General features: G+C 59.7%; 2 protein-coding genes across 9 annotated transcripts; one reads left to right on the top strand and one right to left on the bottom strand.

Moving 5' to 3' along the window:
* Positions 1-389: 389 nt before the first annotated feature.
* On the bottom strand, positions 390-7,217 carry OXA1L (OXA1L mitochondrial inner membrane insertase). Its single transcript, XM_085215271.1, has 10 exons — positions 7,137-7,217; positions 6,984-7,043; positions 6,097-6,517; positions 4,583-4,726; positions 4,013-4,098; positions 2,898-3,062; positions 2,162-2,266; positions 1,134-1,305; positions 622-702; positions 390-527 (listed from the first exon to the last, which is right to left on the bottom strand). The coding sequence occupies exons 1-10, from the start codon at positions 7,191-7,193 to the stop codon at positions 427-429; spliced, it is 1,392 nt and encodes a 463-aa protein (XP_085071397.1). The 5' UTR covers positions 7,194-7,217; the 3' UTR covers positions 390-426.
* On the top strand, positions 7,162-24,534 carry RNF31 (ring finger protein 31). 8 transcript variants are annotated; one of them, XR_014880802.1, is made up of 21 exons: positions 7,162-7,296; positions 7,609-8,577; positions 9,530-9,667; positions 10,306-10,446; positions 11,065-11,118; positions 11,410-11,452; positions 11,879-11,918; positions 12,275-12,404; positions 13,119-13,328; positions 14,172-14,417; positions 15,041-15,220; positions 15,625-15,849; positions 16,861-17,034; positions 18,735-18,833; positions 19,916-20,005; positions 21,360-21,491; positions 22,250-22,368; positions 23,163-23,276; positions 23,637-23,694; positions 23,787-23,886; positions 24,255-24,401. XR_014880802.1 is itself a non-coding variant. In XM_085215262.1 (21 exons), exons 2-21 carry the CDS (start codon positions 7,612-7,614, stop codon positions 24,484-24,486), a joined length of 3,474 nt encoding a protein of 1,157 aa, XP_085071388.1. In that variant the 5' UTR covers positions 7,162-7,296; positions 7,609-7,611; the 3' UTR covers positions 24,487-24,534. The 8 variants fall into 8 exon arrangements, 6 of the variants coding, with proteins under 6 accessions (XP_085071388.1, XP_085071389.1, XP_085071391.1 ...); XM_085215262.1 differs by having other exon boundaries at positions 21,377-21,491; positions 24,255-24,534; XM_085215263.1 differs by having other exon boundaries at positions 22,270-22,368; positions 24,255-24,534.
* The last annotated feature ends 489 nt before the right edge of the window (positions 24,535-25,023 follow it).

Below are 25,023 nucleotides of genomic sequence, written 5' to 3'. Positions count from 1 at the left end.
CCGTTACGGCGAAAACACAAGCCAATCAGAATGAAGCATTTCCGATTTCAGGCGGAAGTGATGTATATTCAAGATGGCGTCCGTAACAAGGCGTCCTCCGGGTATTTCGTCCACTGCGGATGTTGCCGGCAACTTAACCGAGAAAGTGGAGGCCGCCATCTTAACTCTGCCTCCACCCGTTATCATTTATGCAGAATTGAGGGAGCGAAATAAGCGGCGGAAATACCGGAAGTTGAAATACGACGCCGGTTCTTTTAAAGCAGCCAAACCGGAAGTGCCTATCAGGACGCCGCCATTTTCCATTCCTCAACCGGAAGTGACTGTCGGGAGGCCGCCATTTTGCCGCTGTCATAACGGAAGTCCCCGAATTAAAAAAAAAAAAACGGATCTCCAGAGACGCGATTTTTTTCTTTATTGTTCTCGCTTTCATCCCAACGTTTCTCTCCAGGGTCGCTTCGGGGCAGCGGGCGGCGCGGGAGCAGCGGGAGGAGCCAACGGATTCTGCGCGAACGTCTGCCGGAGCGGCCCTGCGGCAGGAAGTGACGTATGAGCTGCGCCGGAAGTACGACCGGAAGTTGGGTAGGGGAGGGACAGGGTTTAAATACGTCACTTCCTGCTCACCCTTGGCCGCCATTTTCAAGTGGTTCCGCCGCTGCCATTCGCGTCTCTCGGCGTTCTGTGTGGCTCGGGCCTCGGCCATACCTACGGTGCCCCATAAGCAGCGCCGTCAGCGCCCCACAGGGACCGACAGGGACCCATAAAGGCCCACGGGTGCCCATAGAGGCCTATAGGGACCCCATAGAGACCCCATAGGAGCTCATAGATTCCCATAGAACCCCATAGAAATTCTATAAAGGCTGATAGGGACCCATAGAGGCCTATAGGCGCCCCAGAGAGAGGCCATAGAGACCCACAGAGACCCACGGGTGCACATAGAAACCTATAGAGTCCCCAGAGAGACCCATAGGGACCCACAGAGACCCATAGAGCCCCAGAGAGACCCATAGATCCTCAAAGACCGCTATAGAGACCCATAGGGACCCATAGAGACCCACAGAGAACCATAGGGACCCACAGGGACCCACAGAGCCCCATAGACCCCTACAGCGCCCCCCGCAGCCCACGGCTCTCACTCTTCCGCAGCTTTTGCAGGATCCCTTCTTTGGGGGCTGACCCCGAAGGGTCCGGGGGGGGGCTGGGGGGCGGAGCCGGGATGCGAAGGGCGGAACGGACGGAGGGGAACCGGAGCAGCAGAGTCTGAAATAGGCTGAAGGTGTTGGACGTCAGCCAATAGACGAAGATGGCCTGCGGGAGGGGGGCGGGGTCAGCGGGAGGACACGCCCCCCCTCAGGAGCTCGAAGCCACGCCCACAAAAGGTGTGAATGCACGGCCCCGTACCAGAAGCCACGCCCACTATGTCCTTAGCCACGCCCTTGAGCTCTAAACCACACCCTCTTATGATGAAGCCACGCCCTCAAAGTCTAAGCCGCGCCCCTGCGGAAGAAGCCACGCCGGCTCTCAGCCTCGCCCCCAAGAGAATAAACCACGCCCAAAGCTCAGAGCCACGCCCCGTTCCATAAGCCACACACTCCGAAGTGAAGCCACGCCCCCTTGGTTCACAGCCCCGCCCACAGAGGCCTGCCCCGCCCATTGTGCTAGCCCCACCCAAAGCTTTAAAGCCCCGCCCCCCTAGTTTTAGCCCCACCCCTTCATGTGCTCAATCAGACCCCACAGCCCCGCCTACTCACCTCTGGCCCCGCTCATTTCTCAGCCCCGCCCCCAGTGGCTGACCACGCGTTTCTGTAGCCTATCACAGCGCATTTCCCTCCCTCGTGGCCCCGCCCCCTTCTTCACACCACGCCCCTTTTTTCTATGTCCTTCTTTTTCCATTGGCAACAGGCTCTGATTGGCCCAGAACCAGGAAACTCTGGTTCTGGACCCTAAAGCCACACCCCATTTTTACAAGCCCCGCCCGTTCCTTTAAGATCATATGGGCTCGAAGCCCCGCCCCCTCTCACAAGGCCCCGCCTCTTTCCCCAAGCCCAGCCCCCAACATTTCCCCACCTTTTCCCATAAGGCCAGCCTGTGTCTCCCCTTAACCCCGCCCTTTTCGCCCCTTAGCCCCGCCCCTTCCGGCCTTGCCAGGCCCTGATTGGCTCACCGCCGGGAAGTGCACGGTCATTGGCAGGAAGAGGAGTGGCAGCACCCGCAGCACCGCCCGCACCGCCCCCGCGTGGGGGCTGCTGACGCCTGACTCCGCCCCCGCCTGCAATGAGAAACACCATTGGTCAGTGCAGACCACGCTCCCTCCCTCTTTACGCCACGTGCCTACAACGAGCCACGCCATTGGTTGCAATGTTGAGTACCTCAAATCCCCATAGAACCTCATTATATGGCTGTAATCCCACTCCCATACACACAGGGGCGCTACTGAGCTCCCCATATCCGCATAGAGCCCCATTATATGGGTGTAGTTGCAAGATCATCCACATGGTGACGCTGCTCACTCCCATATTCCCATAGGCCTTCACAATTCCCCCATAGGAGCTGTAATTCCACCCCAAACAACGCGGTGGCGCTGCTGAGCCGCCACACTCTTAGTCCTGCAAGATTGTACCTCCAGGACCGTTCACGTGGTGGCGCTGCTAAGTTCCCCATAACTTTATAGTCCTTTTAGGGAACTGTAATCTCCCCCCCAACCACACGATGGCGCTACTAAGTTTCATTCCCCACGTCCCTGTAGGACACTAATACATGAATATAATTCCACCCCCAACCACACGATGGCGGTGCTGAGCCCCCCGCATTAGTCCACTCAGCTTGTAACTACAAGACCATCCACACGACGGTGCTGGCGCTGCTGAGCCTCCCCCGCAATTAGTCCTCCCAGGTTGTACCTCCAGGACCATCCACATGGTGGCGCTGGTGAGCAGCGGCAGCGCGTAGGTCGGGTCTGGGCTGCTCAGATCGGTGATCCAAGCGGCTCCGCCCCCTTTCAGCCCCGGGACGGGAACGGCCGCCATCTGCTGCAGGGCCAGGAAGAAAGACACGAACACGGGGGTCTGACCCCCAAAAGGCGGGGTCAAGACCTTTGACCTTTGACCTCTGACTTCCCCTGACCCCTCCCCCCCATGTGATCATCCTGCTGCGTTCTTATAGGTCCTACATCCACCCCATAAGGACCCCATAGCACTGCCTATAAGACCCCGACCCCATAGGAACCCCAACCCCACAGCGCTGCCCTACAGGGACCCCGACCCCATAAGGCCCCTGACCCCACAGCGCTGCCCCATAGAGACCCCGACCCCATAGCAACCATACCCGTATATGGACCCCACCCCACGGTGCTGTCGTCTAGGGATCCTGACCCCATAGGGACCCTGACCTCATACTGCTGCCCCACATCTGCCCCACAAGTGCCCCATAACCGCTCCACAGGTCTACCCTATAGATACCCCATAGGGACCCCGTAACTACCCCACAGATCCCCCAGAGCTGTAATTCCACCACCATTCACACGGTGGCGCTGCTGAACCCCATATCCCTATACCCTACAGACCCCCCCATAGGTAACAGAACCCCATAAAACCCCCACAGCTGCCCCACAGCTGCCCCATATCCGCCCCATGGACCCCCACAAGTCCTCCATAATTACCCCACAGATACCCCACAGACCCCCCATAAATATCCCAAAGCTGCCCCATAGCTCCCCCACACCCACCCCACAGATCCCCATCCCCACCCCACAGATCCCCCATATCTGCCCTATAGAACCCCCACATCCACCCCCATACCCACCCCATAGATCTCCCACAAACCCCCCACAGATCCCTCCCACCCACCCCACTGATCTCCCATAAACCTCCCATATATCCCCTATAGCTGCTCCCTATACCCCCCATACCCACCCCACACCCACCCCATAGATTCCCCCATATCCGCCCCATAGATCCCCCACACCCACCGTCCCCCCCACCCACCCCACAGCCCCCCCCCACCCCCCGGCTCCCACCTGCACCAGTGGGACGAGGAACCCCCTCAGTGGGTTCACGTTGTGCCGCTGCTGGTAGGCGGCCAGCTGTGCGTAGGCGCGGGTCACTGCGGGGAGATCCAGCCCCATAGATCCAGCCCCATAGATCCGCCCCATAGATCCACCCCATAGATCCGCCCCATAGATCCACTCCCATAGGTTCAGCCCCATAGTTCCACCCCACAGACTGAGCCTCATAGATTTAACTTACAGCGGAGAACCCAGCACTCACCCCACACATCCGCCCCACACATCCGCCCCACACATCCGCCCCACAGATTCACTCCCTAGACAGAGCCCCCTTGAAGCCCGACCACCCCGTGAGGCTCCGCCCCATCCCTGTAGCCCCGCCCACCCACCATGAAGCCACGTGACGTGGCCCCGCCCCTCCTCCTTGAAGCCCCGCCCATTCCCGTGAGGCCACGCCTTCCTTGAAGCCCCGCCCACCCCTCCTCTGCGTCACCCCGCCCATCGCTATTAGGCCCCGCCCCCTCCCACGCGCCCCCGCCCACCGCCGTGAGGCCCCGCCCCCTCCCTGGGAGCCCCGCCCACCCCGGTGCGGCTCCGCCCCCCTCCTGGCGTCCTGCAGCTCCTTGGCCAGGCGCTGGATGTGGGGCAGATGTGGGGCGGTCCTGGCAGCCTCGCGTTGGGCCCTGAGCAGCAGCGGCAGCAGCGCCAGCCGGACCCCCACCGTGCCTGGGGGGCACAAGAACCCCATTGAAACCCCACACAAACCCCACAAAAACCCCATTAAAAACCCCATAGGGATCTCCGGCCCCATAAATGCCCCATAGGGACACCCGGCCCCATAGAGACCCCATTAAAGCCCCATAGGAACACCCGGCCCCATAAATGCCCCATAGGGACACCCGGCCCCATAGAGACCCCATTAAAGCCCCACAGGAACACCCGGCCCCATAAATGCCCCATAGAGACACCCGGCCCCATAGAGACCCCATTAAAGCCCCATAGGGACACCCGGCCCCATAAATACCCCATAGGAACACCCAGCCCCATAAGGATCCCATAAAAACTCCATAAGGATCTCTGGCCCCATAGATCCCCCATAGAGATCTCTGGCCCCATAGAGACCCCATTAAAGCCCCATAGGAACACCCGGCCCCATAAATGCCCCATAGGAACTTCCGACCCTATAAGAATCCCATTCAAACCCCATGGGGATCTGCGACCCTATAGAGACCCTATTAAAGCCCCACACGGATCTCCAGCCCCATAGAAACCCCACAGATCCCCATAAAGACCCCCCCCACCCCATAAAATCCCATTTATGGCCCCCCCCAGCCCTATAGGAACCCCCCACCCCACAAAATCCCCTATAAGCCTCCCCCCCAGCCCCATGATCCCATCCCCACCCACCAAAACCCCCCAAAACCCCACAACCCCCCCCAAAATCCCCTACAACCCCCCCCAGCCCCATAGGAACCTCCCCCCACCCCACAAAACCCCCTAAAATCCCCCTAAAATCCCCCTAACCCCACTGAAACCCCACACAAACTCCGGTGAAACCCATAGGGATCTCCGACCCCATAGAAACCCCATACAGCCCCATAGATCCCCATAGAGACTCTCTCCAACCCCCTAAAATCCCCCATATGGACCCCCAGCCCCATAAAATCTCCTATAACCCCTTCACACACCCCCCATCCCATAAAATCCCCTTTACGGACCCCCCCAGCCCCTAAAATCCCCTATAGCCCCCCCCACACCCCATCAAATCCCCTACAACCCCCACCCAAAATCCCCTATAACCCCCCCCTAAAATCCTCTATAACCCCCCCCGCCCCATCAAATGCTATAACCCCCCCCAGCCCCCTAAAATCCCCTACAACCCCCCCCAAATCCCCTATAACCCCCCCAGCCCCCCAAAATCCCCTATAACCCCCCCCACCCCATCAAATCCCCTACAACACCCCCCCCAAAATCCCCTATAACCCCCCCCATCAAATCCTATAACCCCCCCCGCCCCATCAAATCCCCTATAACCCCCCCCAGCCCCCCAAAATCCCCTATAACCCTCCCCAAATCCGCCCTCTAGCGCCCCCTACCGGCAGCGATGGCCGCCCACCAGGGCAGCCCCAGGTCCAGGTGCAGGAACTGCAGGAGGTTCTGCACGAAGCCCACGGGACTCAGCGCCCCCAGCCCCAAGTCCTCCAGCCGCACCTCTGCCTGCGGCGGCCCCACAACGGCCTCCACCAGGGGGCGCTGCTGCTCCATAAGTGGGCTCTCTTGCCCCATAAGCGGGCTCTGCTGCCCCATAAGTGGGGCCTCCTGCCCCATAAGTGGGGTCTGCGCCGTAAGTGGGGCCTCCTGCCCCATAGGTGGGTTCTGCTGCCCCATAAGCGGTTTCTGCCCCATAAGTGGGCTCTCCTGCCCCATAAGTGGGTTCTCTTGCCCCATAAGTGTCTTCTCCTGCCCCATAAATGGGCTCTCCGGCCCCATGGGGGACGTTGGGGTCACAGCGGCTGCCTGTGGGATGATAAAATTTATGGGGTCGGGATCCGGAAAGGGTCGTCTGCCCCATAGCTGCCCCATAACTGCACACACGGCCCCATAGCTGCCCCATAACCTCACATCACCCCATAGCTGCCCCATAGCCCCACACACGGCCCCACAGCCACCCTATATTAACCCCACGTCACCCCATAACCACCCCATATCGTCCCGTATTGCCTCCTATCGCCCCATAGCGGCACCGCGCCACCCTATAGCTGCCCCATATCGTTCTATATCGCCCGACACTGCCCCATATCACACCATGTCGGCCCATATCGGCCCCACAGCACCCCATAGCCGCCCCATATCACCCCACACCTCCCCATATCCCCCCATGTTGCCCCATAACCGCCACACACTGCCCCATAGCTGCCCCATATCACCCCGTGTCACCCCATATCGCCCCATATCGCCCCATATCGCCCCCATATCGGCCCACCTTCGTGCCCAGGCCGCGCCACCCATTGTGGCCTCGGGCCCAAAGCGGGGCCCTGAGTTCCTGCAGGGGGACAAAACCGAGATGACGTCACGGGAGGGAGCCAGAGTGACGTCACACCTCCCGCGTGACGTCACACCGCCCACAGCTCCTCACCTGGGCCCGCAAAGCGCGGAGCAGCGGCCGCAGCCGCGGGGACACCGCCGCCATCATGACCGCCGGAAACAGCAAACCGGAAAAGGCGGGGCTACACGCCGGAAGTGGCGTCGCGCGGGCGGAAGTGCCCACCCAGCCGCCGCCATTTTGAAGCGCTGAGGTAAGCACGGCGGGGCTCTGCTCTCCGGTTCGGGCCGATCTTCCCCGAATCCCACCGCCTCAAATCCCTCCTCCTCCCCCGCTCCCCTCCCCCACAAACCCAACGTGCGGAAACGGGCCCCAAATTCCCCCTCCGTGGCCCCAAATTTTGGCAACGGAAACCCCCAGTTCCCCCATGGTTCCCTTCGGCCCTAAATCCCCCCCCGCCACGGAACGACAAAACCCCTTTTAGGGTCCGAGTTCCCTTCGAGCGAATTTTGGGGCGGATTTTCCCATTTTTAGGGGTTTTAATTCAGTTGCGGTTTCCATTCAGGCAATGGCGCAGCCGCCCCCGGGGGTCCTCAGCGCACCGGAAGTGCCTTGCGGAGAAAGGGGGGCGCCACCGGAAGTGGTAGAACCCGGAAGGGGGGGACCGGCCGAGAAAGGGAATGGGGGCAGCCCTCCAATGGGAGGAGGCACCGGGGAAAGTGGGCGGGTCCAGCCGATGGAAGGAGCCAATGAGGGGAGTGGGCGGATCCTCGCGGTGGGAGGAGACAAGGAGGAAAAGGAGGGGCTTCAACCAATGGGAGGAGCCACTGGGGAAAGTGGGCGTGTCCTTGGGGTAGCCGTGGGGACCCCACCAATGGGAGGAGCTTCAGGAGGTTCCCCGCCAATGGGAGGAGTCTCTGGGGAAAGTGGGCGGGCCCAACCAATGGAAGCAGCCAATGAGGGGAGTGGACGGATCCTTGGGGTGGGCGGAACCACCGTGGGGACCCCACCAATGGGAGGCGCTACAGTGGGAGCCCCACCAATGGAAGGTGCCACTGGGCAAAGTGGGCGGGATCAAGCGATGGGCGGAGCCACTGTGATGACCCCACCAATGGGAGGAGCCACGGGGGGGGCCCCGCCAATGGGAGGAGCTACAGGGGGGGCCCCACCAATGGGAGGCAGTGGGCAGGCCCAAGCGATGGCAGGAGCCAATGGGGAAAGAGGGCGGATCCTCGGGGTGGGCGGAGCCACCTTGGGGACCGCACCAATGGGAGGCGGCAGCGGGCAAAGAGGGCGGGCCGAAGCGCCTCCGGGAGCCAATGAGAGCGGCGTGGGCGTCATTAATAAGCGGGACGTTAACGAGGCGGGCGTTAATGAAGCGGCGCTGTGGGCGGAGTTGGAGGCGGAGCTTCGCAGGTGTCCCGGAAGTCCCGCCCCCCCGGCTCTGTGGGCTTTGGTGGCTGTGCCTGCAGCTCCCAGCCGGAAGTGCCGCCTGCTGGACGGCGCTGCGCTGCTGCGAGGGGACGGGAGGGGGGTGAGCGCTAATTAGCGGGGGTAATTAGCGAGCGGGGGGGTGGGGAGGGGCTGGGGGGGGAGTTGGGGTGTGGACAGGGGGAATTGGGGGGTTATTAGGGGGAATTAGGTCATTAATAGGGGAAATTAGGTCACTAATTGGGGGAATTGGGGCTTATTAGAGATATTAGCTCGTTAATGGTGTGAATCGGGTCATTAATGGGGGAATTGGGGGGTTATTAGGGACATTAGGTCATTAATGGGGGCAATTGTGAGGTTATTAGAGGAAATTGGATCGTTAATTGGGGGAATTACGGGATTATTAGAGATATTAGCTCATTAATGGCGGGAATCGGGTCACTAATGGGGGAATTGGGTCATTAATCGGGAGAATTGAATCATTAATTGGGGGAATTGGGTGGTTATTACGGATGTTAGGTCACTAATGGGGGAATTGGGTCATTAATTGGGGGAATTGGGTCATTAATTGGCAGAATTGAATCACTAATTGGGGGAATTGGGTGGTTATTAGGGGTATTATATCATTAATAGTGGTATATGGGTCATTAATTGGGGTAATTGGGTCATTAGTAGGGGGAATTTGGGGGTATTGGAGATATTAGAGCATTAATTGGGGTAATTAAGTTATTAGTAGGTCGAATTATGTCATTAATAGTGAGAATTAGGGGGTTATTAAGGGAATCGAGTCATTAATAAAGGAAATTTTGTGCGTATTGTAAAGTAAGTAGGAAAAATAGCGGTAATTAGAAATAATTGGGGGTAATTAGTGGGAGCTTGGGAGTAATTAGAGCTATTAGGGACTAATTGGGGGAATAAAGGCTAATTGGGGCTCATTGGGGGTCAGTGGGGGCTAATTGCTGGTCAACGGGGGCCGATTGGGAGGACTAGTAGGCACTAATGAGGGGCAAAGGAAGAGTAATTAGCAGCTAATTAGCGGTTAATTACCCTCGCAGTGCCCCCAGGCGGTGGGGCGGACGCTGCGGGTGCTGGAGAAATGTGGCAGGAATTTATTGCACTTCCGGCCTCCCCCCGCATGGCAGCGCCTGCGCTGCCCCAGCCCGGCCCTGCGCCCGGACCCCCCGGTCATCCAGGTACGGCCGTTTAATTAATTAACGCTAATTAACAGCTGCTTACCCAGCCCTGTCCTTGTCTGCCTGCTCCTGAGCTTGCCTGGCCACGCCCACTTTCTGTAGGCCACTCCCATTTTTTCAGTAGGCCACGCCCATTCCTACCACTGGCCAGTGTTTGGTACGCCACGCCCCTTTCTTCCAGGCCCCGCCCACTGTTTCGATAGACCACGCCCCCTTTTCGCCAGCCCACCCAGTTTGATAGGCCACGCCCCCTTTCTTTTCAGGCCCCGCCCACTGCACGGTAGGCCACTCCCCTTCCAGACATCATCCATTGTTCGGTAGGCCACGCCCCTTTCTCACAGGCCCCGCCCACTCATAGAGCCCCACAGAGCCCCGTAGGCACCGCATAGAACCCCACAGCTCCCCATAGCTGCCCCACAGAGACCCCATAGAGCCCCATAAGCACCCCATAGAGCCCCATATGGCCTTACAGAGCCCCATAGAGACCCCATAGAACCCCATAGAATCCCGCAGAGCCCCATATGGCCTTACAGAGCCCCATATCCCCCCATAGAGCCCCATATAGCTTTACAGAGCCCCACAGCTCCCCATAGCCGCCCCATAGAGCCCCTAAGCCCCCCCCCCTTGCTGCCCCACAGGTGCTGTCCCAGCTGGGTTACACTCAGGGGGGTCCCCAAGGTCGCAGTTTCCCCCCCGGGGCTCAGCCTGACCCACAGCGGGTGGCTGCTGTCACTGGGGAGCTGCTGCTGCTGAGAACCGAGCTGGAGCTGCTGCTGGCTGTGAGATGGGGATATGGGGGCTTGTGGGGGGTTGTGGGGTGGTTATGGTTATGGGGTGGTTATAGGGGGTTACGGGGGGTTGTGGGGTCATTATGGGGGGTTATGGGGGGGTTGTGGGGGGTTATGGGGGGTTATGGGGTGGTTATGGGGGGCTATGGGGGGTTATGGGGTGGTTATGGTGGTTATGGGGTGGTTATGGGGGTTATGGGGGGTTATGGGGGGTTGTGGGGTGGTTATGGGGGGTTGTGGGGTCATTATGGGGGGTTATGGGGTGGTTGTGGGGGGTTGTGGGGGGTTATGGGGGGTTATGGGGGGGTTATGGGATCATTATGGGGGGTTATGGGGTGGTTATGGGGTGGTTATGGGGGTTATGGGGTGGTTATGGGGTCATTATGGGGGGTTATGGGGTGGTTATGGGGGGTTATGGGGTGGTTTGGGGGGGTTATGGGGGGTTATGGGGGGGTTATGGGGTGGTTATGGGGGGCTATGGGGTCATTATGGGGTGGTTATGGGGTGGTTTGGGGTCATTATGGGGGGTTATGGGGTGGTTATGGGGTTCGTACTGCCCTATATTGGTCTGTACTGGTCCTTACTGGTCCGTACTGGTGTTGCCCGCAGAACAAACACCCCAACCCCCACCTCATCACCGATCTCCTGCTGGGAACCCGCCAGGTGAGCACCAAACTGGGCCAAACTGGGCTGAACTGGTCCGTACTGGTTTCTGTTGCTTTATACTGGTCTGTACTGGTTTGCATTGGTTTGCGCTGGTCCATACTGGTTTACGTTAATCCATACTGGTTTATACTGGTTTATGGCAGTCAGTACTGGTTTACATGGGGTTATACTGGTCCATGCTGGTTTTCGTTAGTTCGTACTGGTTTACTTTGGGCTGTACTGGTTTGTATTGGGTTGTACTGGTCTATACTGGTTCATACTGGTGCAGCCTGGTTTTCTCTGCCCCAGGAACCCAAGGAGCTGCTGGAGTCGGATGGGGACAGAGAGGAAGGTGGGGATCTGTGGGGTTTCTATGGGGTGGGGGGGATCTGTGGGGCTGGGAGGGATCTGTGGGGTTTCTATGGGGTTCCTATGGGGATGGGAGGGATCTATGGGGTTCTATGGGGTTTTTATGGGGTTTCTATTGTGTTCTATGGGGTTTCTATGGGGCTAGGAGGGATTTATGGGGTCTATGGAGTTTCTATGGGGCTGGGAGGGTTCTATGGTGTTTTTATGGGGTTTCTATTGAGTTCTATGGGATTTATATGGAGTTGAGTAGGATCTATGGGGTTTCTATGGGGCTGGATGGGATCTGTGGGGTTCTGTGGGGTCCCTATGGGGCTGGGAGGGATCTGTGGGGTTTCTGTGGGGCAGGGGAGCATCCTATGGGGCTGGAGGATCTTACAGGGCACTGGGTTGACCCTAAATGTCCCCACAGGAGCGGCCCCACAAGTGACCCCCACCTTGGGGGGGGAAAGGTATGGAGCTGTGGGGTCCCTGTGGGGCGCTGTGGGTCCCTGTGGGGCACTGTGGGGTCCCTATGAGGTGCTGTGGGTCGCATTGGGTCCTTATGGGGTCTCTATGGGTTTCTATGGGTCCCTGTGGGTCTCTATGGGTCTCTATGGGTCCCTGTGGGTCTCTATGGGTCCCTGTGGGTCCCTATGGGTCTCTATGGGTCCCTATGGGTCTTTTGGGGTCTTTATGGGGTCCCTGTGGGTCCCTACGCGTTTCTCCGGGGTCCCACAGCGTCCCTACGGGGCAGCCCCCCACCATATCTATGGGGCAGCCCCCCACCTTATCTACGGGGCAGCCTCACACCGTATCTATGGGGCAGCCCCCCAGCAGTGGGGTCTCCGTGGCCGTGGCCCTGCACGTCCTGCACCTTCCTCAACGTGGGTCCCGCTGTGCTCTGCGCCGTCTGTGAGCGCCCGCGCCTGGCCCCAAAGCCGCCCCCCGCCCCACAGGTAACCCCTGCCCCATAGAGACCCCGCAGAGCCCCAGAGATCCCCCCCAGATCCCCTCAGCCCCATCAAAACCCCACAAAATCCTATAGGTTCGCTCCACCCCAGAAAAACTCCGCAGAATCTTATAGGGTTTCTCCAGCCCATCAAAACCCCACAGAATCCTATAGGGTTTCTCCACCTCATAAAAGCCCCACAGAATCCCATAGGTGCCCCCCACCCCATAAAAACCCCACAGAGCCCGAAATATCCCCCCCAGATCCTCTCAGCCCCATAAAAACCCCATAGAACCGCATAGCTCCCCCCCACCCCATAAAAACCCCATAGGTCCCCCCCAGATCTGCTCAGCCCAATAAAAACCCCATAGATTTCTCCAACCCATAAAAACCCCGTAGAACCCCATTGAAACCCCGCAGGTTCTCCCAAACCCCATAGATGCTTCCCACCCCATAGAAACTCCATAGAACCCCATGGATTTCTCCCACCCCATAAAAACCCCATAGAACCTTATGGATCCCCCTGCCCCAAATCCCCCCCAAATCCCCCAACCGCCCCCATCTGACCCCTCAGAACGCAGCCCCGCAGCGCCATATCGCGACATATGGGGACGTATCGCGACATGGGGACCCATCAGGACCTGGGGACACGTCACGACGTGAGAGTATGTTGCGATACGGAGGTATATCGCAACATATGGGGTCAATATCACGATCTCAGGGCTCGTCGCGGCACGAAGACCTCTCAGAACGTGGGAATATATTACAATACGGGGATATATTGCGACACGAGGGCCCGTCGCGACACAAAGACCCATCAGGACGTGAGAATCTCTCACGATATGGGGGTATATCGCGATACGAGGACGCGGAGCAGCGGCGCCAGGAAAGGCTGCGGAGAGATGGGATGAAAACGGTGCAGATGGTGCGGGTAGGGACCCCAAAATGCCCCCAAATGGCCCCAAAATCCCCCAAATGACCCCAAAATCCCCCTAAATGGCCCCCAAATCCCCCCAAATAAACCCAAAATGGCCTTGAACCCAAAACTGCCTCAAATGAACCCAAAATGGACCCCAAAAATGGCTCCCGCCAAAATGGCCCCGAATGACTCAAAGTGGTCCCTAAAAGGACTCAGATAAACCCCAACTGACCCCAAAATGGCCTCAAACGGACCCAAAATGACCCCAAAAACCCCCAAATGACCCCTTAAATGCCGCCCCACCCCCCTTCCGCTTGGCCACGCCCCCATTCAGGCCCCGCCCCTTTTCCTCTGACCCGCCCCCTTCTTTGTGACCCCGCCCCTTTCTGACCCCTCCCGTCTCTGGCCCCGCCCCCGTTTCCTGTGGCCCCACCCCCATTTCCAACCCCAACCCCCCATTCTCTGACCCCGCCCCCTTTTTTACGACCACGCTTTCTGCCACACCCCTTTATCTGACCACGCCCCCATCTCTGACTCCTCCCCATCTCTCTGACCCCACCCCCTTTCCAATCTGCCCCGCCCCCTTTCCCCTTGGCCCCTCCCATTTCCAACCACACCCTTTTTCTGACCCTTCCCCATTTCTGACCCCACCCCTTTCTGACTCCGCCCCTTTTCTCTGACCCCACCCCTTTCTGGCCCCTCCCCATTCTAACTCCACTCCTCCCTGACTCCGCCCCTTTCTGCATTGCTCCTCCCCTTTCTGACCCCACCCCTTTTCTTTGACCCCGCCCCCTCCTTTCTGACCCCGCTCCCTCCTTTCTGACCCCGCCCCCTTTCCCTCGGCCCCGCCCCCAGGAGGCGGAGTCTCAGTCGGTGCCGGTGGAGGCGGTCCTTCGCCTTGCTCTGGCTGCTGGGGGCGGAGCCAAAGCGGCGCTGCTTCGAGCCAGGGCGGCGCTGGGGGCGGAGCTGCGCCTTTTGATGATGTCATCGGGGAGCGACGCTTCCGGCCCCGCCCTGAAGGAAGCCGCCGTCGCCTGGATCAGGGCTCACGGAAGTCCCGCCCTCGCCTTGCAAAGCATGATGGGAGAGAGGAAGAGGAAGGTGAGTGGTGCCTCAAAGGGTGGGGTCTGATTGGCTGCTAAGCCGGAAGGGGTGGGGCTTAGAATTGTGGGGTCCGATTGGCTGCTGGCTTAGAAAAAGGTGGGGCCTAAGCAGAGTGGGATCCCATTGGTTGATGAGCTGTAAAATGGAGAACTGGTTGGCTTATGGATCAGAAAGGGTGGGGCTTAAGGATGTAGGACATGATTGGCTGTTGGGTCAGAAATAGGCACAACCAAAGATTGGTGGGATGTGATTGGCTGCTGGGCGGTAAGGGGCGGGGACTGTGGGTTCACATCTGATTTGGGCTGAAAGGGGCGCTGGGCATTCAGTGGGATCTGGTTGGTTACGCGCCCGGAAGAGGCGGTTCCTACAGTGTAGCACCTGATTGGTTCCAGGGCCGGAAAAGGCGGTGCCTATGAGGGTCGGACCTGGTTGGTTACAGGGCCGGAAGGGGCGGTGTCTATGGGGTGGGATCTGATTGGCTGCGGGTCTTAAAGCTCTGGGGCGGGTATTTGTTGCCTGTCGGACCCGGAGGGGCTGCGGATCGGCCGTACCGGTTTGCACTGCTTTGTGCCGGTCTATACTGGTCCATACCGGTTTGTGCCGGTCCGTACTGGTCGCAGCTCCGCACTCTGCTCTCCTTGGGCGTCCCCCGCTCGGTCGCCGAGCCCGCCCTGCATCACGTGGGTTGGTCCCTGCGCCGGGCCTTACCGGAAGTGCAGCGCCGGAAGCTCCGCCCCTTCCTGTCCCGCCTTTGGGAGCCCGAGGAGCCGCCGCTGGATTTCGGCAGTGGCGACCAGCAGGTGCGGCGCCGCCGGTCCTCCGTGTGGGGCGGGTGGGGAGGCTGGCGTTGCCCGGCCGGGGGTCCGTGGGGCGGGAATGGGGAGCTGGGGTCCCTGTGGGGTCTTTGTGGGGTCTCTATGCTTCCCTATGGGGTCCCTATGGGGTCTCTGTGGGGTTTCTATGTTTCCCTATGGGTTTCTGTGGGGTTCCTATGGGTCCAGTGGGTCCCTGTGGGTCCCTATGCTTCCAGGGGATCCCTGTGGGTCCCTGTGGGTCCCTATGCTTCCAGTGGTTCCCTATGCTTCCAGTGGGTTCCCGTGGGTCCCTATGCTTGCAATGGGTCCCCGTGGGTCTTTATAGGGTCTGTATGGGGTCCCTGTGGCTCCGTGTGGATTCCCATGGGATTCGTGTCTCTTTCCTGCAGGCTCTGGCCCGCAGAGCCCTGGCCACTCTGTCCCTGCCCAGCTGGGGCCGCGCGGTTCTGTTTGTGGCCATGGGCAGAGAACTGGGGCTGAGCCCCGGCTCGGCGTCGGCCCCCGGCCTGAAGGCGCTGGGTGAAGCCGTGCGCAGCTGCCCGGATCGAGCCCAGATCCGACGGAGGCTGCGCTGCGACTGCGCCGTGTGCGGCTGGGCGCTGCCCAGGGAGCAGGTGGGGGTCGCCGTGGCAACCGGGGGTTGGGGGGTTGCTATGGCACCGGGGGGGATGCTCTGGAGGTGGGAGGATGCTACGAGGGTTGCTGTGGCAACCGGGGGGTGCTGAGAGGGTTGATGTGGGGATGGGAGGATGCTACGGGGCTTGCTATGGCAACCGGGGGTTGCTATGGGGATAGGAGGATGCTGTGGGGATGGGAGAATGCTATGGGGGTTGCTATGGCAATGGGGGGATGCTGTGGGGGTTGATGTGGTGATAGGGGTTGCTATGGCAACGGGGGGATGCTGTGGGGGTTGCTATGGGGATGGAAGGGGATGTTATAGGGGTGGGAGAGGGTGGAAGGATGCTATGGGGGTTGCTATGGCAACAGGGTGTTGCTATGGGGGTGGGAGGGGATGGAAGGATGCTATGGGGGTTGCTATGGCAACCAGGGGATGCTGTGGGGGTTGATGTGGGGATAGGGGTTGCTATGGCAACGTGGGGATGCTGTGGGGATGAGAGTGTTGCTATGGCAACGGGGCTGTGCCAGTCGGAGCAGCGTGAGTTGCTATGGGAACTCGTTGGGCCAATCAGAGCGCTGCGAGTTGCTATGGGAACGGGCCGGGCCAGGGAGAGTTGCGCGAGTTGCTATGGCAACGGGCCGGGCCAATCAGAGTGCTGCGAGTTGCTATGGGAACGTGGGCGGGAGTTGCTAGGGAAACGAACTCGGCCAATCAGAGCAGCGCAGATCGTTATGAAAACGCGGAAAGGCGCGAGTTGCCATGGAAACCGCCCCCTAGCGGCGGGAGTTGCTATGGCAGCGGGGGAGGCTGAAAGGCGGGAGTTGCCATAGCGACGGCGCCTCAGCGCTCCCGCCGCCATTTTGGGCCGCCATTTTGTGGCCGTTTGAGGCCCGCCGGCGCCATTTTGAGCCCCGAGAGCCGCGTTTAAAGGGGGTCAGTGGTTACGGCAGGGCTGCGTAAAGATTTAAAGCAGCGTTTTGAGGCCGGGTTGGGTGTTTTAATATAGATGAGGTGGTTGACGGGCTGCGAGTGCGCCCTGTGCCCCGAGTGCTTCAGGCAGCATTTCACCATCGGGGTGAAGGAGAAGGCCGTGGCCGACCTGGTTTGCCCGGCCTGCGGGCGGCCCGACCTGCGGGATGAGGCGGCGCGGCTCTGCTACTTCTCCACGTTGGATGTGCAGGTAAATGGGGGTGTGAAGGGGTTGTAAGGGGTCCTGTGGGGGGTTGTGGGGTCTCCATGGGGTCTCTGTGGGGATCTGTCGGGCTCTATGGGGCTCTGTGAGTCTCTATGGGTCTGTATGAGTTTCTATGGTCCCTTTATGGGGATCTGTAATGCTCTATGGGGTTTTGTGAGTCTCTATGGGTCTCTATGAGTTTCTATGGTCCCTTTATGGGGATCTGTAGGGCTCTATAGGGTTTTGTGAGTCTCTATGGGTCTCTATGGGTCTCTATGAGTTTTTATGGTCCCTATGGGGTTTCTATGGGGATCTGTAGGGCTCTATGGGGTCTTGTGAGTCTCTATGGGTCTCTATGGGTCTCTATGAGTTTTTATGGTCCCTATGGGGTTTCTATGGGGATCTGTAGGACTCTATGGGGTTTTGTGAGTCTCTATGGGTCTCTATGAGTTTCTATGGTCCTTATGGTGTCTCTGTGGGGATCTGTAGGATTTTGTGTGGCTTTATGAGTCTGTATGGGGGCTTATATAGTTTTATGAGTCTTTATGTGACTTTATGGGGTCTGTGTAAGGGTTTATAGGATTTGATGGATATTTATGAGTGTCTTTATGGTTTGTATGAGTTTTCTATGGGGATGTATAGGGTTTTATGTGTCCCTGTGGGTTCCTATGGGTTTCTATGGGTCTGTATGGGTCCCTATGAGTTTCCATGCGGATTTGTAGGGCTTTATGGATCTCTATGAGTCTCTGTGTTTCCCTATGGGGCCTCTGTGGGGATTTGCAGGGCTTTATGGATCCATATGAGGCTCTATGGGTAGTTTTAGGGTCTCTATGGGGTTTTATGGGATTCTGAGTCTCCATGGGGATCTACAGAGCTTTATGAGGCTCTGTGGGTCCCTTTGGGGTCCCTGTGGGGGTTTATAGGGTTTCATGGATCTCTATGAGTGTCTGTGGGTGCCCATGGGGTGTCTATGGGGGATCTATAGGGCTTTGTGGGTCTGTATGAGGTTTCTGCGGGCGTTTATGGATCCTTACGGGGTCGGAGGTGTTTTTTATGGGTTCCTATAGGTTTTCTGCGGATGTTTGTGGATCTTTATGGGGTGGGAGGACTCCGTGGGTTTTCTGTGGGTCTTTATGGATCCTTATGGGGTTGGAAATGGTTCTTGTGGGTTTTTCTGGTTCTTTATGGGGTTGGAGATGATCCTTGTGGGTCTGTATGCGTCTCTATAGGGTTTTTGTGGGCCTTTATGGTTTCTTATGGGGTGGGAGATCTCTATGGGGTTTCTGTGGGTGTTTATGGATCCTTATGGGGTTGGAGATGGTGTTTATGGGTTTCTATAGGGTTTCTGCAGGTGTTTATGGCTCTCTATGGGGTGGGAGATCTGTATGAGGTTTCTGCGGGTATTTATGGATTCTTATGGGGTCAGAGATGGTCTTCATGGGTTTCTATAGGGTTTCTGCGGGTGTTTATGGCTCTGTATGGGGTGGGGGGTCCCTGTGGGGTTTCTGTGGGTGCTTATGGATTCTTACGGGGTTAGAGATGGTGTTTATGGGCTTCTATAGGGTTTCTGTGGGCATTTATGGATTCTTACGGGGTGGAGATGATCTTTATGGGTTTCTATAGGGTTTCTGTGGGTGTTTATGGTCTCTATGGGGTGGGGGGTCTCTGTGGGGTTTCTGTGGGTCTGAGCCCCGTTGCGCCCCCAGCTGCGGCAGGAGTTGGACCCCAAAACCTACCAGCTGTTCACCCAGAAGCTGACGGAGCGGGAGCTGCTGAGGGACCCCCAGTTCTTATGGTGCCCGCAGGTGGGGCCTGTGGGGCCGGGGGGGGGGTTGGGGGGCTCTATGGGGCTGGGGGGGGACACCTGTGGGTCTCTGTGGGGCCCTGTGGGGCCGGGGGGGGGGGGGTTGGGGGGCTCTATGGGGCTGGGGGGGGACACCTGTGGGTCTCTATGGGTCTCTGTGGGGCTGGGGGGACACCTGTGGGTCTCTGTGGGGCCCTATGGGGCCAGGGGGGGACACCTGTGGGTCTCTGTGGGGCCCTATGGGGCCGGGGGGGGTCTCTGTGGGGTCTCTGTGGGGTCTCTGTGGGGTCTGTATGGGGCTGTGTGGTTCTCTGTGGGTCGGTGTCTGTGGGTCTCAATGGGGCTCTATGGGGCTCTATGGGGCTGTATGGGGCTCTATGGGCTCTATGGGGCTGTGTGGGTCTCTATGGGTCTCTATGGGCTCTATGGGGCTGTGTGGGTCTCTATGGGTCTCTATGGGTCTCTATGGGTCTCTATGGGCTCTATGGGGCTATGTGTGGGTCTCTATGGGGTCTCTATGGGGTCTCTATGGGGTCTCTATGGGGCTGTGTGGGTCTCTGTGGGTCGGTCTCTGTGGGTCTTAATGGGGCTCTATGGGGCTGTGTGGGTCTCTATGGGGTCTCTATGGGTCTCTGTGGGGACTCTATGGTCTGTATGGGGCTGTGTGGGTCTCTGGATCTCTATGGGCTCTATGGGGCTGTGTGGGTCTCTATGGGTCTCTATGGGCTCTATGGGCTCTATGGGGCTGTGTGGGTCTCTATGGGTCTCTATGGGTCTCTATGGTCTCTATGGGGCTGTGTGGGTCTCTATGGGGTCTCTATGGGGTCTATGGGTCTCTATGGGTCTCTATGGGCTCTATGGGTCTTTATGGGGCTGTATGGTTCTCTATGGGGTCTCTGTGGGTCTCTGTGGGTCTCTATGGGTGTCTATGGGTGTCTATGGGGTCTCTGTGTGTCTCTATGGGGCTGTATGGGTCTCTATGGGGCTGTGTGGGTCTCTGTGGGTCTCTATGGGGCTGTGTGGGTCTCTGTGGGTCTCTATGGGGCTGTGTGGGCGCAGAGGCGCTGACCCCGCTCCCATCAGTGCTCCTTCGGGTTCATCTTCGAGGCGGAGCGCGGCCCGGCCCAGTGCCCACAGTGCCTGCAGAGCTGCTGCCCGCGCTGCCTGCGGCCCGTGAGTGTGGGGCGGGGGGCTGGGGGTGGGGGGGTTGTGGGTGGTTATGGGGGGGTTGTGGGGGGTTATTGGGGGGTTATGGGGGGTTGTGGGTGGTTATGGGGGGGTTGTGGGTGGTTATGGGGGGGTTGTGGGGGGTTATTGGGGGGTTATGGGGGGGTTGTGGGTGGTTATGGGGGGGTTGTGGGTGGTTATGGGGGGGTTGTGGGGGGTTATTGGGGGGTTATGGGGGGGTTGTGGGTGGTTATGGGGGGGTTGTGGGTGGTTATGGGGGGGTTGTGGGGGGTTATTGGGGGGTTATGGGGGGTTGTGGGTGGTTATGGGGGGGTTGTGGGTGGTTATGGGGGGGTTGTGGGGGGTTATTGGGGGGTTATGGGGGGGTTGTGGGTGGTTATGGGGGGGTTGTGGGTGGTTATGGGGGGGTTGTGGGGGGTTATTGGGGGGTTATGGGGGGGTTGTGGGTGGTTATGGGGTGGTTGTGGGGGGTTATGGGGTGTTATAGGGGGGTTGGGGGGGGTTATGGGGGGGTTGTGGGGGGGTTTGGGGGGTTATGGGGTGGTTGTGGGGGGTTATGGGGTGTTATAGGGGGGGCTGTGGGGGGTTATGGAGGGTTATGGGGTGCTGTGGGGTGGTTATGGGTTTCCCTGGTCCCTATAGGGGGGTTATGGGGCGCTATGGGTTGGTTACGGGGTGCTACGGTGTCGCTATGGGGCGGTTGTGGGATGTTATCTTTCTCTGTTCCTTATGGGGGGCGCTATGGGGAGGTTTGGGGGTTCTATGGGGTGCTATGGGGCACACTATGGGGCGGTTATGGGGCGCTATGGGGCACACTATGGGGTGGTTATGGGGCGGTTATGGAGCACACTATGGGGCGGTTATGGGGCGCTATGGGGCACACTATGGGGCGGTTATGGGGCGGTTATGGAGCACACTATGGGGCGGTTGTGGGGCGCTATGGGGTACACTATAGGGCAGTTATGGGGCACACTATGGGGCGGTTATGGGGCGCTATGGGGCACACTATGGGGCGGTTACGGGGCACTATGGGGCACACTATGGGGCAGTTATGGGGTGCTATGGGGCACACTATGGGGCGGTTATGGGGCACACTATGGGGCGGTTACGGGGCGCTATGGGGCACACTATGGGGCGGTTATGGGGCACACTATGGGGCGGTTACGGGGCGCTATGGGGCACACTATGGGGCGGTTATGGGGTGCTATGGGGCACACTATGGGGCGGTTATGGGGCACACTATGGGGCGGTTATGGGGCGCTATGGGGCACACTATGGGGCGGTTATGGGGCGCTATGGGGCACACTATGGGGCAGTTATGGGGCGCTATGGGGCACAGCGGCTCCGTCCCCACAGTGGCTCCCTGAGCACGGCTCCCTGTCCTGCGCTGAGTTCGGGCTGTGGCTGCGGGAGCGCGACCCACAAGTGGAGCATGTGGGGCTGGAGGCCTTCCTCAGGGATCACGGCATCGGTACGGGGCCTTGCGGCTCCTTATGGGGTCGCTATGGGGTCGCTGTGGGTCCTTATGGGGTCACTGTGGGGTATTGGGGTCCTTATGGGGTCGCTGTGGGTCCTTATGGTGTCGCTATGGGGTCCCTGTGGGTCCTCATGGAGTCACTATGGGGTCTGGGGGTTCCTGTGGGTCCTCATGGGGTCACTATGGGGTCTTGGGGTCCTTGTGGGTCCTTATGGGGTCCTTATAGGGTCCCTGTGGGTCCTTATGGGGTCGCTATGGGGTCTTGTGGGGTCCTTATGGGGTCCCTGTGGGATCTTGGGGTCCCTGTGGGTTCTTATGGGGTCCCTGTGGGTCATTATGGGGTTGCTGTGGGGTCTTGTGGGGTCCTTATGGGGTCCCTGTGGGTCGTTATGGGGTCGCTATGGGGTCGCTGTGGGTCCTTATGGGGTCGCTGTGGGGTCTTGTGGGGTCCTTATGGGGTCCCTGTGGGATCTTGGGGTCCCTGTGGGTTCTTATGGGGTCCCTGTGGGTCATTATGGGGTTGCTGTGGGGTCTTGTGGGGTCCTTATGGGGTCCCTGTGGGTCGTTATGGGGTCGCTATGGGGTCGCTGTGGGTCCTTATGGGGTCGCTGTGGGGTCTTGTGGGGTCACTATGGGGTCCCCCAGTGACCCTATGACCCCCACGACCCCCACGACCTCTGGTGACCCCCGGTGACCCCTGACCCCGGTGACCCCTGACCCCCTGACCCCTGTGCCGGGTGCCCCGCCCCCAGCCTGCCCCCGCTGCTCGCAGTGGTTCGCCTTGGCTCGGGGCGGCTGCCTGCACTTCCAGTGCTCCCAGTGCTCCCACCAGTTCTGCGGGGGCTGCGGGGCTGCCTTCCATCCCAGGGAGGTGAGAGGGGGGTTATGGGGGGCGGTGGGGTCACTATGGGGGGGCTGTGGGGTCACTATGGGGTCACTATGGGGGGCTGTGGGGGGTTATGGGGGGGCTGTGGGGTCACTATGGGGGGGCTGTGAGGGGTTATGGGGGCTGTGGGGTCACTAGGGGGGCTGTGGGGTCTCACTATGGGGGGCGGTGGGGGGTTATGGGGGGGCTGTGGGGTCACTATGGGGGGCTGTGGGGGGTTATGGGGGGGGGTGGAGTCACTATGGGGGTCGTGGGTAGGTTATGGGGGGCTGTGGGGTCACTTTGGGTGGTTATGGGATCATTATGGGGGCTTATGGGGTATTGTGGAGTGTTATGGGGTCACTATGGGGGGCTATGGGGTCACTATGGGGTTTTATGGGGGGTTATGGGGGGGCTATGGGGTCACTATGGGGTCTTATGGGGGGTTATGGGGGGGCTATGGGGGTTATGGGGTCGTTATGGGGGTTGTGGGGTTCTATGGGGGGTTATGGGGTCATTGTGGGGGTTATGGGGGGTTTGTGGGGGGTTACGGGGTCATGTTTGGGGTTATGGGTTTGTGGGGGTTATGGGGTCCCTATGGGGTCCCAATATGTCCCTGTGGGGTCCCAGTGGGTCCTTCTATGTGTTCCAATGGGGGTCCCTATGGGATCGCAGTGGTTCCTCTGGGGTCCCTATGGAGTCCCTATAGGGTCCCTATGGGGTCCCTATGCTCCCACTGGGATCCCAATGGAGTCTCTATGGTGTCCTCCCCTCCCCTCCCCCCCCCGTTGCCATGGCAGCGCTGCCCGCTCCCGCGCTGCTCCCTGCGCCCGTCTCTTCACGCCCACCACCCGCGGCACTGCGCCTTCCATCTGCGGGACTGGGAGCTGCGCCGCCTGCAGCGCCTCCTGCAGGTCGGGAGGAACAACGGCGGGGAGATAGAGCGGCTGTGGGAGGCGAGGGGTGGGATTGGCGCCCCCTGTGGGTTGGGAGGATCGACGGGGGAATAGAGCAGCTATAGGGGGAGGGGGTGGGATTGGCGCCCCCTGTGGGTTGGGAGGATCGACGGGGGAATAGAGCAGCTATAGGGGGAGGGGGTGGGATTGGCGCCCCCTGTGGGTTGGGAGGATCGACAAGGGGAATAGAGCGGCTATGGGTGAGTGGGTGAGCGGCACTGGGAGGAGCGGTGGTGGCGCCCCCTGCGGGTAGGGAGGACCTCTCGGAGGACCATTGGACCCCGCCTCTGATTGGTCACTCGTTGGCTCCTCCCCTAGGTGGGCGGAGTCCCGTATGACACCCAACCCCCATCCGGAGCACAACCCCCACCCGGAGGTGAGCCTTGAACCCCCTTACCTTTAACCCCTGACCCTTTGACCTTTGAACCTTTCGTGTGACCCCACGCTGTGACCTGGCCCCCCTTCCAGGCGGCTGTTGGCTGCAGGAGCTGAAGGAGACCCCCGGGGCCCCCCCTCGGGATGCTGCCTGTGGGAGACCCACAGCTGTGGGGCAGGCTGGGCTCTGCCGGTACGGGCTTAGGGGGGCTGGGATCACTTGGGGGTTTCTATGGGGGTTTATGGGGCATCAGTGGGGATCTGTGGGGCACCAATGGGGATCTGTGGGGTTCTGAGTGTCCCTGTGGGGCCCCAATAGGGATTTGTGGGGTTCTGGGTGTCCCTATAGGGTAATTGGGGGTCCCCATGTGGCTCTAGGGGTCCCTATCGGGCATTTTGGGGTCTCTGTGGGGCATTTGGGTCACTATAGGGCTCTATGGGTCCCTATGGGGTCTCTATGGTTCCCTACGGAGCGCCGCCTCGTCTCTATGGTACCTGCAACATCCCACCTGATCCCTCTATCCCCCACTTCCGCTTTTGGCCCCGCCCCTTCCGCCTCAGCGCTCACTACGCCGAATACCTGGTGCGGCTGATCAACGAGCGCGGTTTAGACCCGGCAACGCTTTACGGAGCGGCCGAACTTCGAGCGGCGGCAGAGCGCCACCTGCCGGCCGGGAGGCCTCCGCAAGGCGACAACGAAAACGACGCGGAGTACGCAGCGCGCCTGCGCGAACTGCTGGCGCGGGAAGCGCCCGTGGAGCCCCGCCCATCGCGTCCGAGCCCCGCGCCTTAAAAAAAAAAAAATCCGCTTTTAATAAACTGCGCATGCGCTTTTGAGTCACGTGTGTGCCTTGCGCGCTCTGATTGGGTGTTGCTATGGCGGCGCGCGAGGAGATTGGTTGAGAGGGGCGGTGGGCGGGGCTTAGGGAGGGGGTAAAAGAGGCGGTGCGAAGCGCATGCGGGCAGAGCGCGGCGTCGGCGGAGCGGAGCGGTGTGCGGGAGAGCGGTTAATCGCTAATTAGCGGCTAATTGGTTGCTAAGTAGCGGCTCATTTGTGGTCACTGAGAGCCTGGGAGGGAGGAAAGTGAGGGGGGTGGGCGGAAATTCGGCGCTTGTGGGCTGAACGTTGAAGGGGTTCGGGGACGGAGGAGTTTTGAGGTGAATTCGTGGGATTTTGGGCAAAAGCTGAAGGGGAACCGCGGGGGTTTGGGGGGTTGGGGGGAATTTGCGCCATTTTGGGGCTTTTTGGGCGAAATTCGGGGCGTTTTGGCGCCATTTTGCGGCGCTTGGAGCCGCTGGAAGTTTTGAGGTAAATTCGAGGGATTTGGGG

Source organism: Meleagris gallopavo, unplaced genomic scaffold, assembly GCF_905368555.1.
Source record: "Meleagris gallopavo unplaced genomic scaffold, MGAL_WU_HG_1.1 scaffold_13, whole genome shotgun sequence".
Classification (NCBI taxonomy): Eukaryota; Metazoa; Chordata; class Aves; order Galliformes; family Phasianidae; genus Meleagris; species Meleagris gallopavo.
The sequence above is the reverse complement of the archived record's forward strand: the minus strand, read 5'-3'. Positions and strand labels throughout refer to the sequence as shown.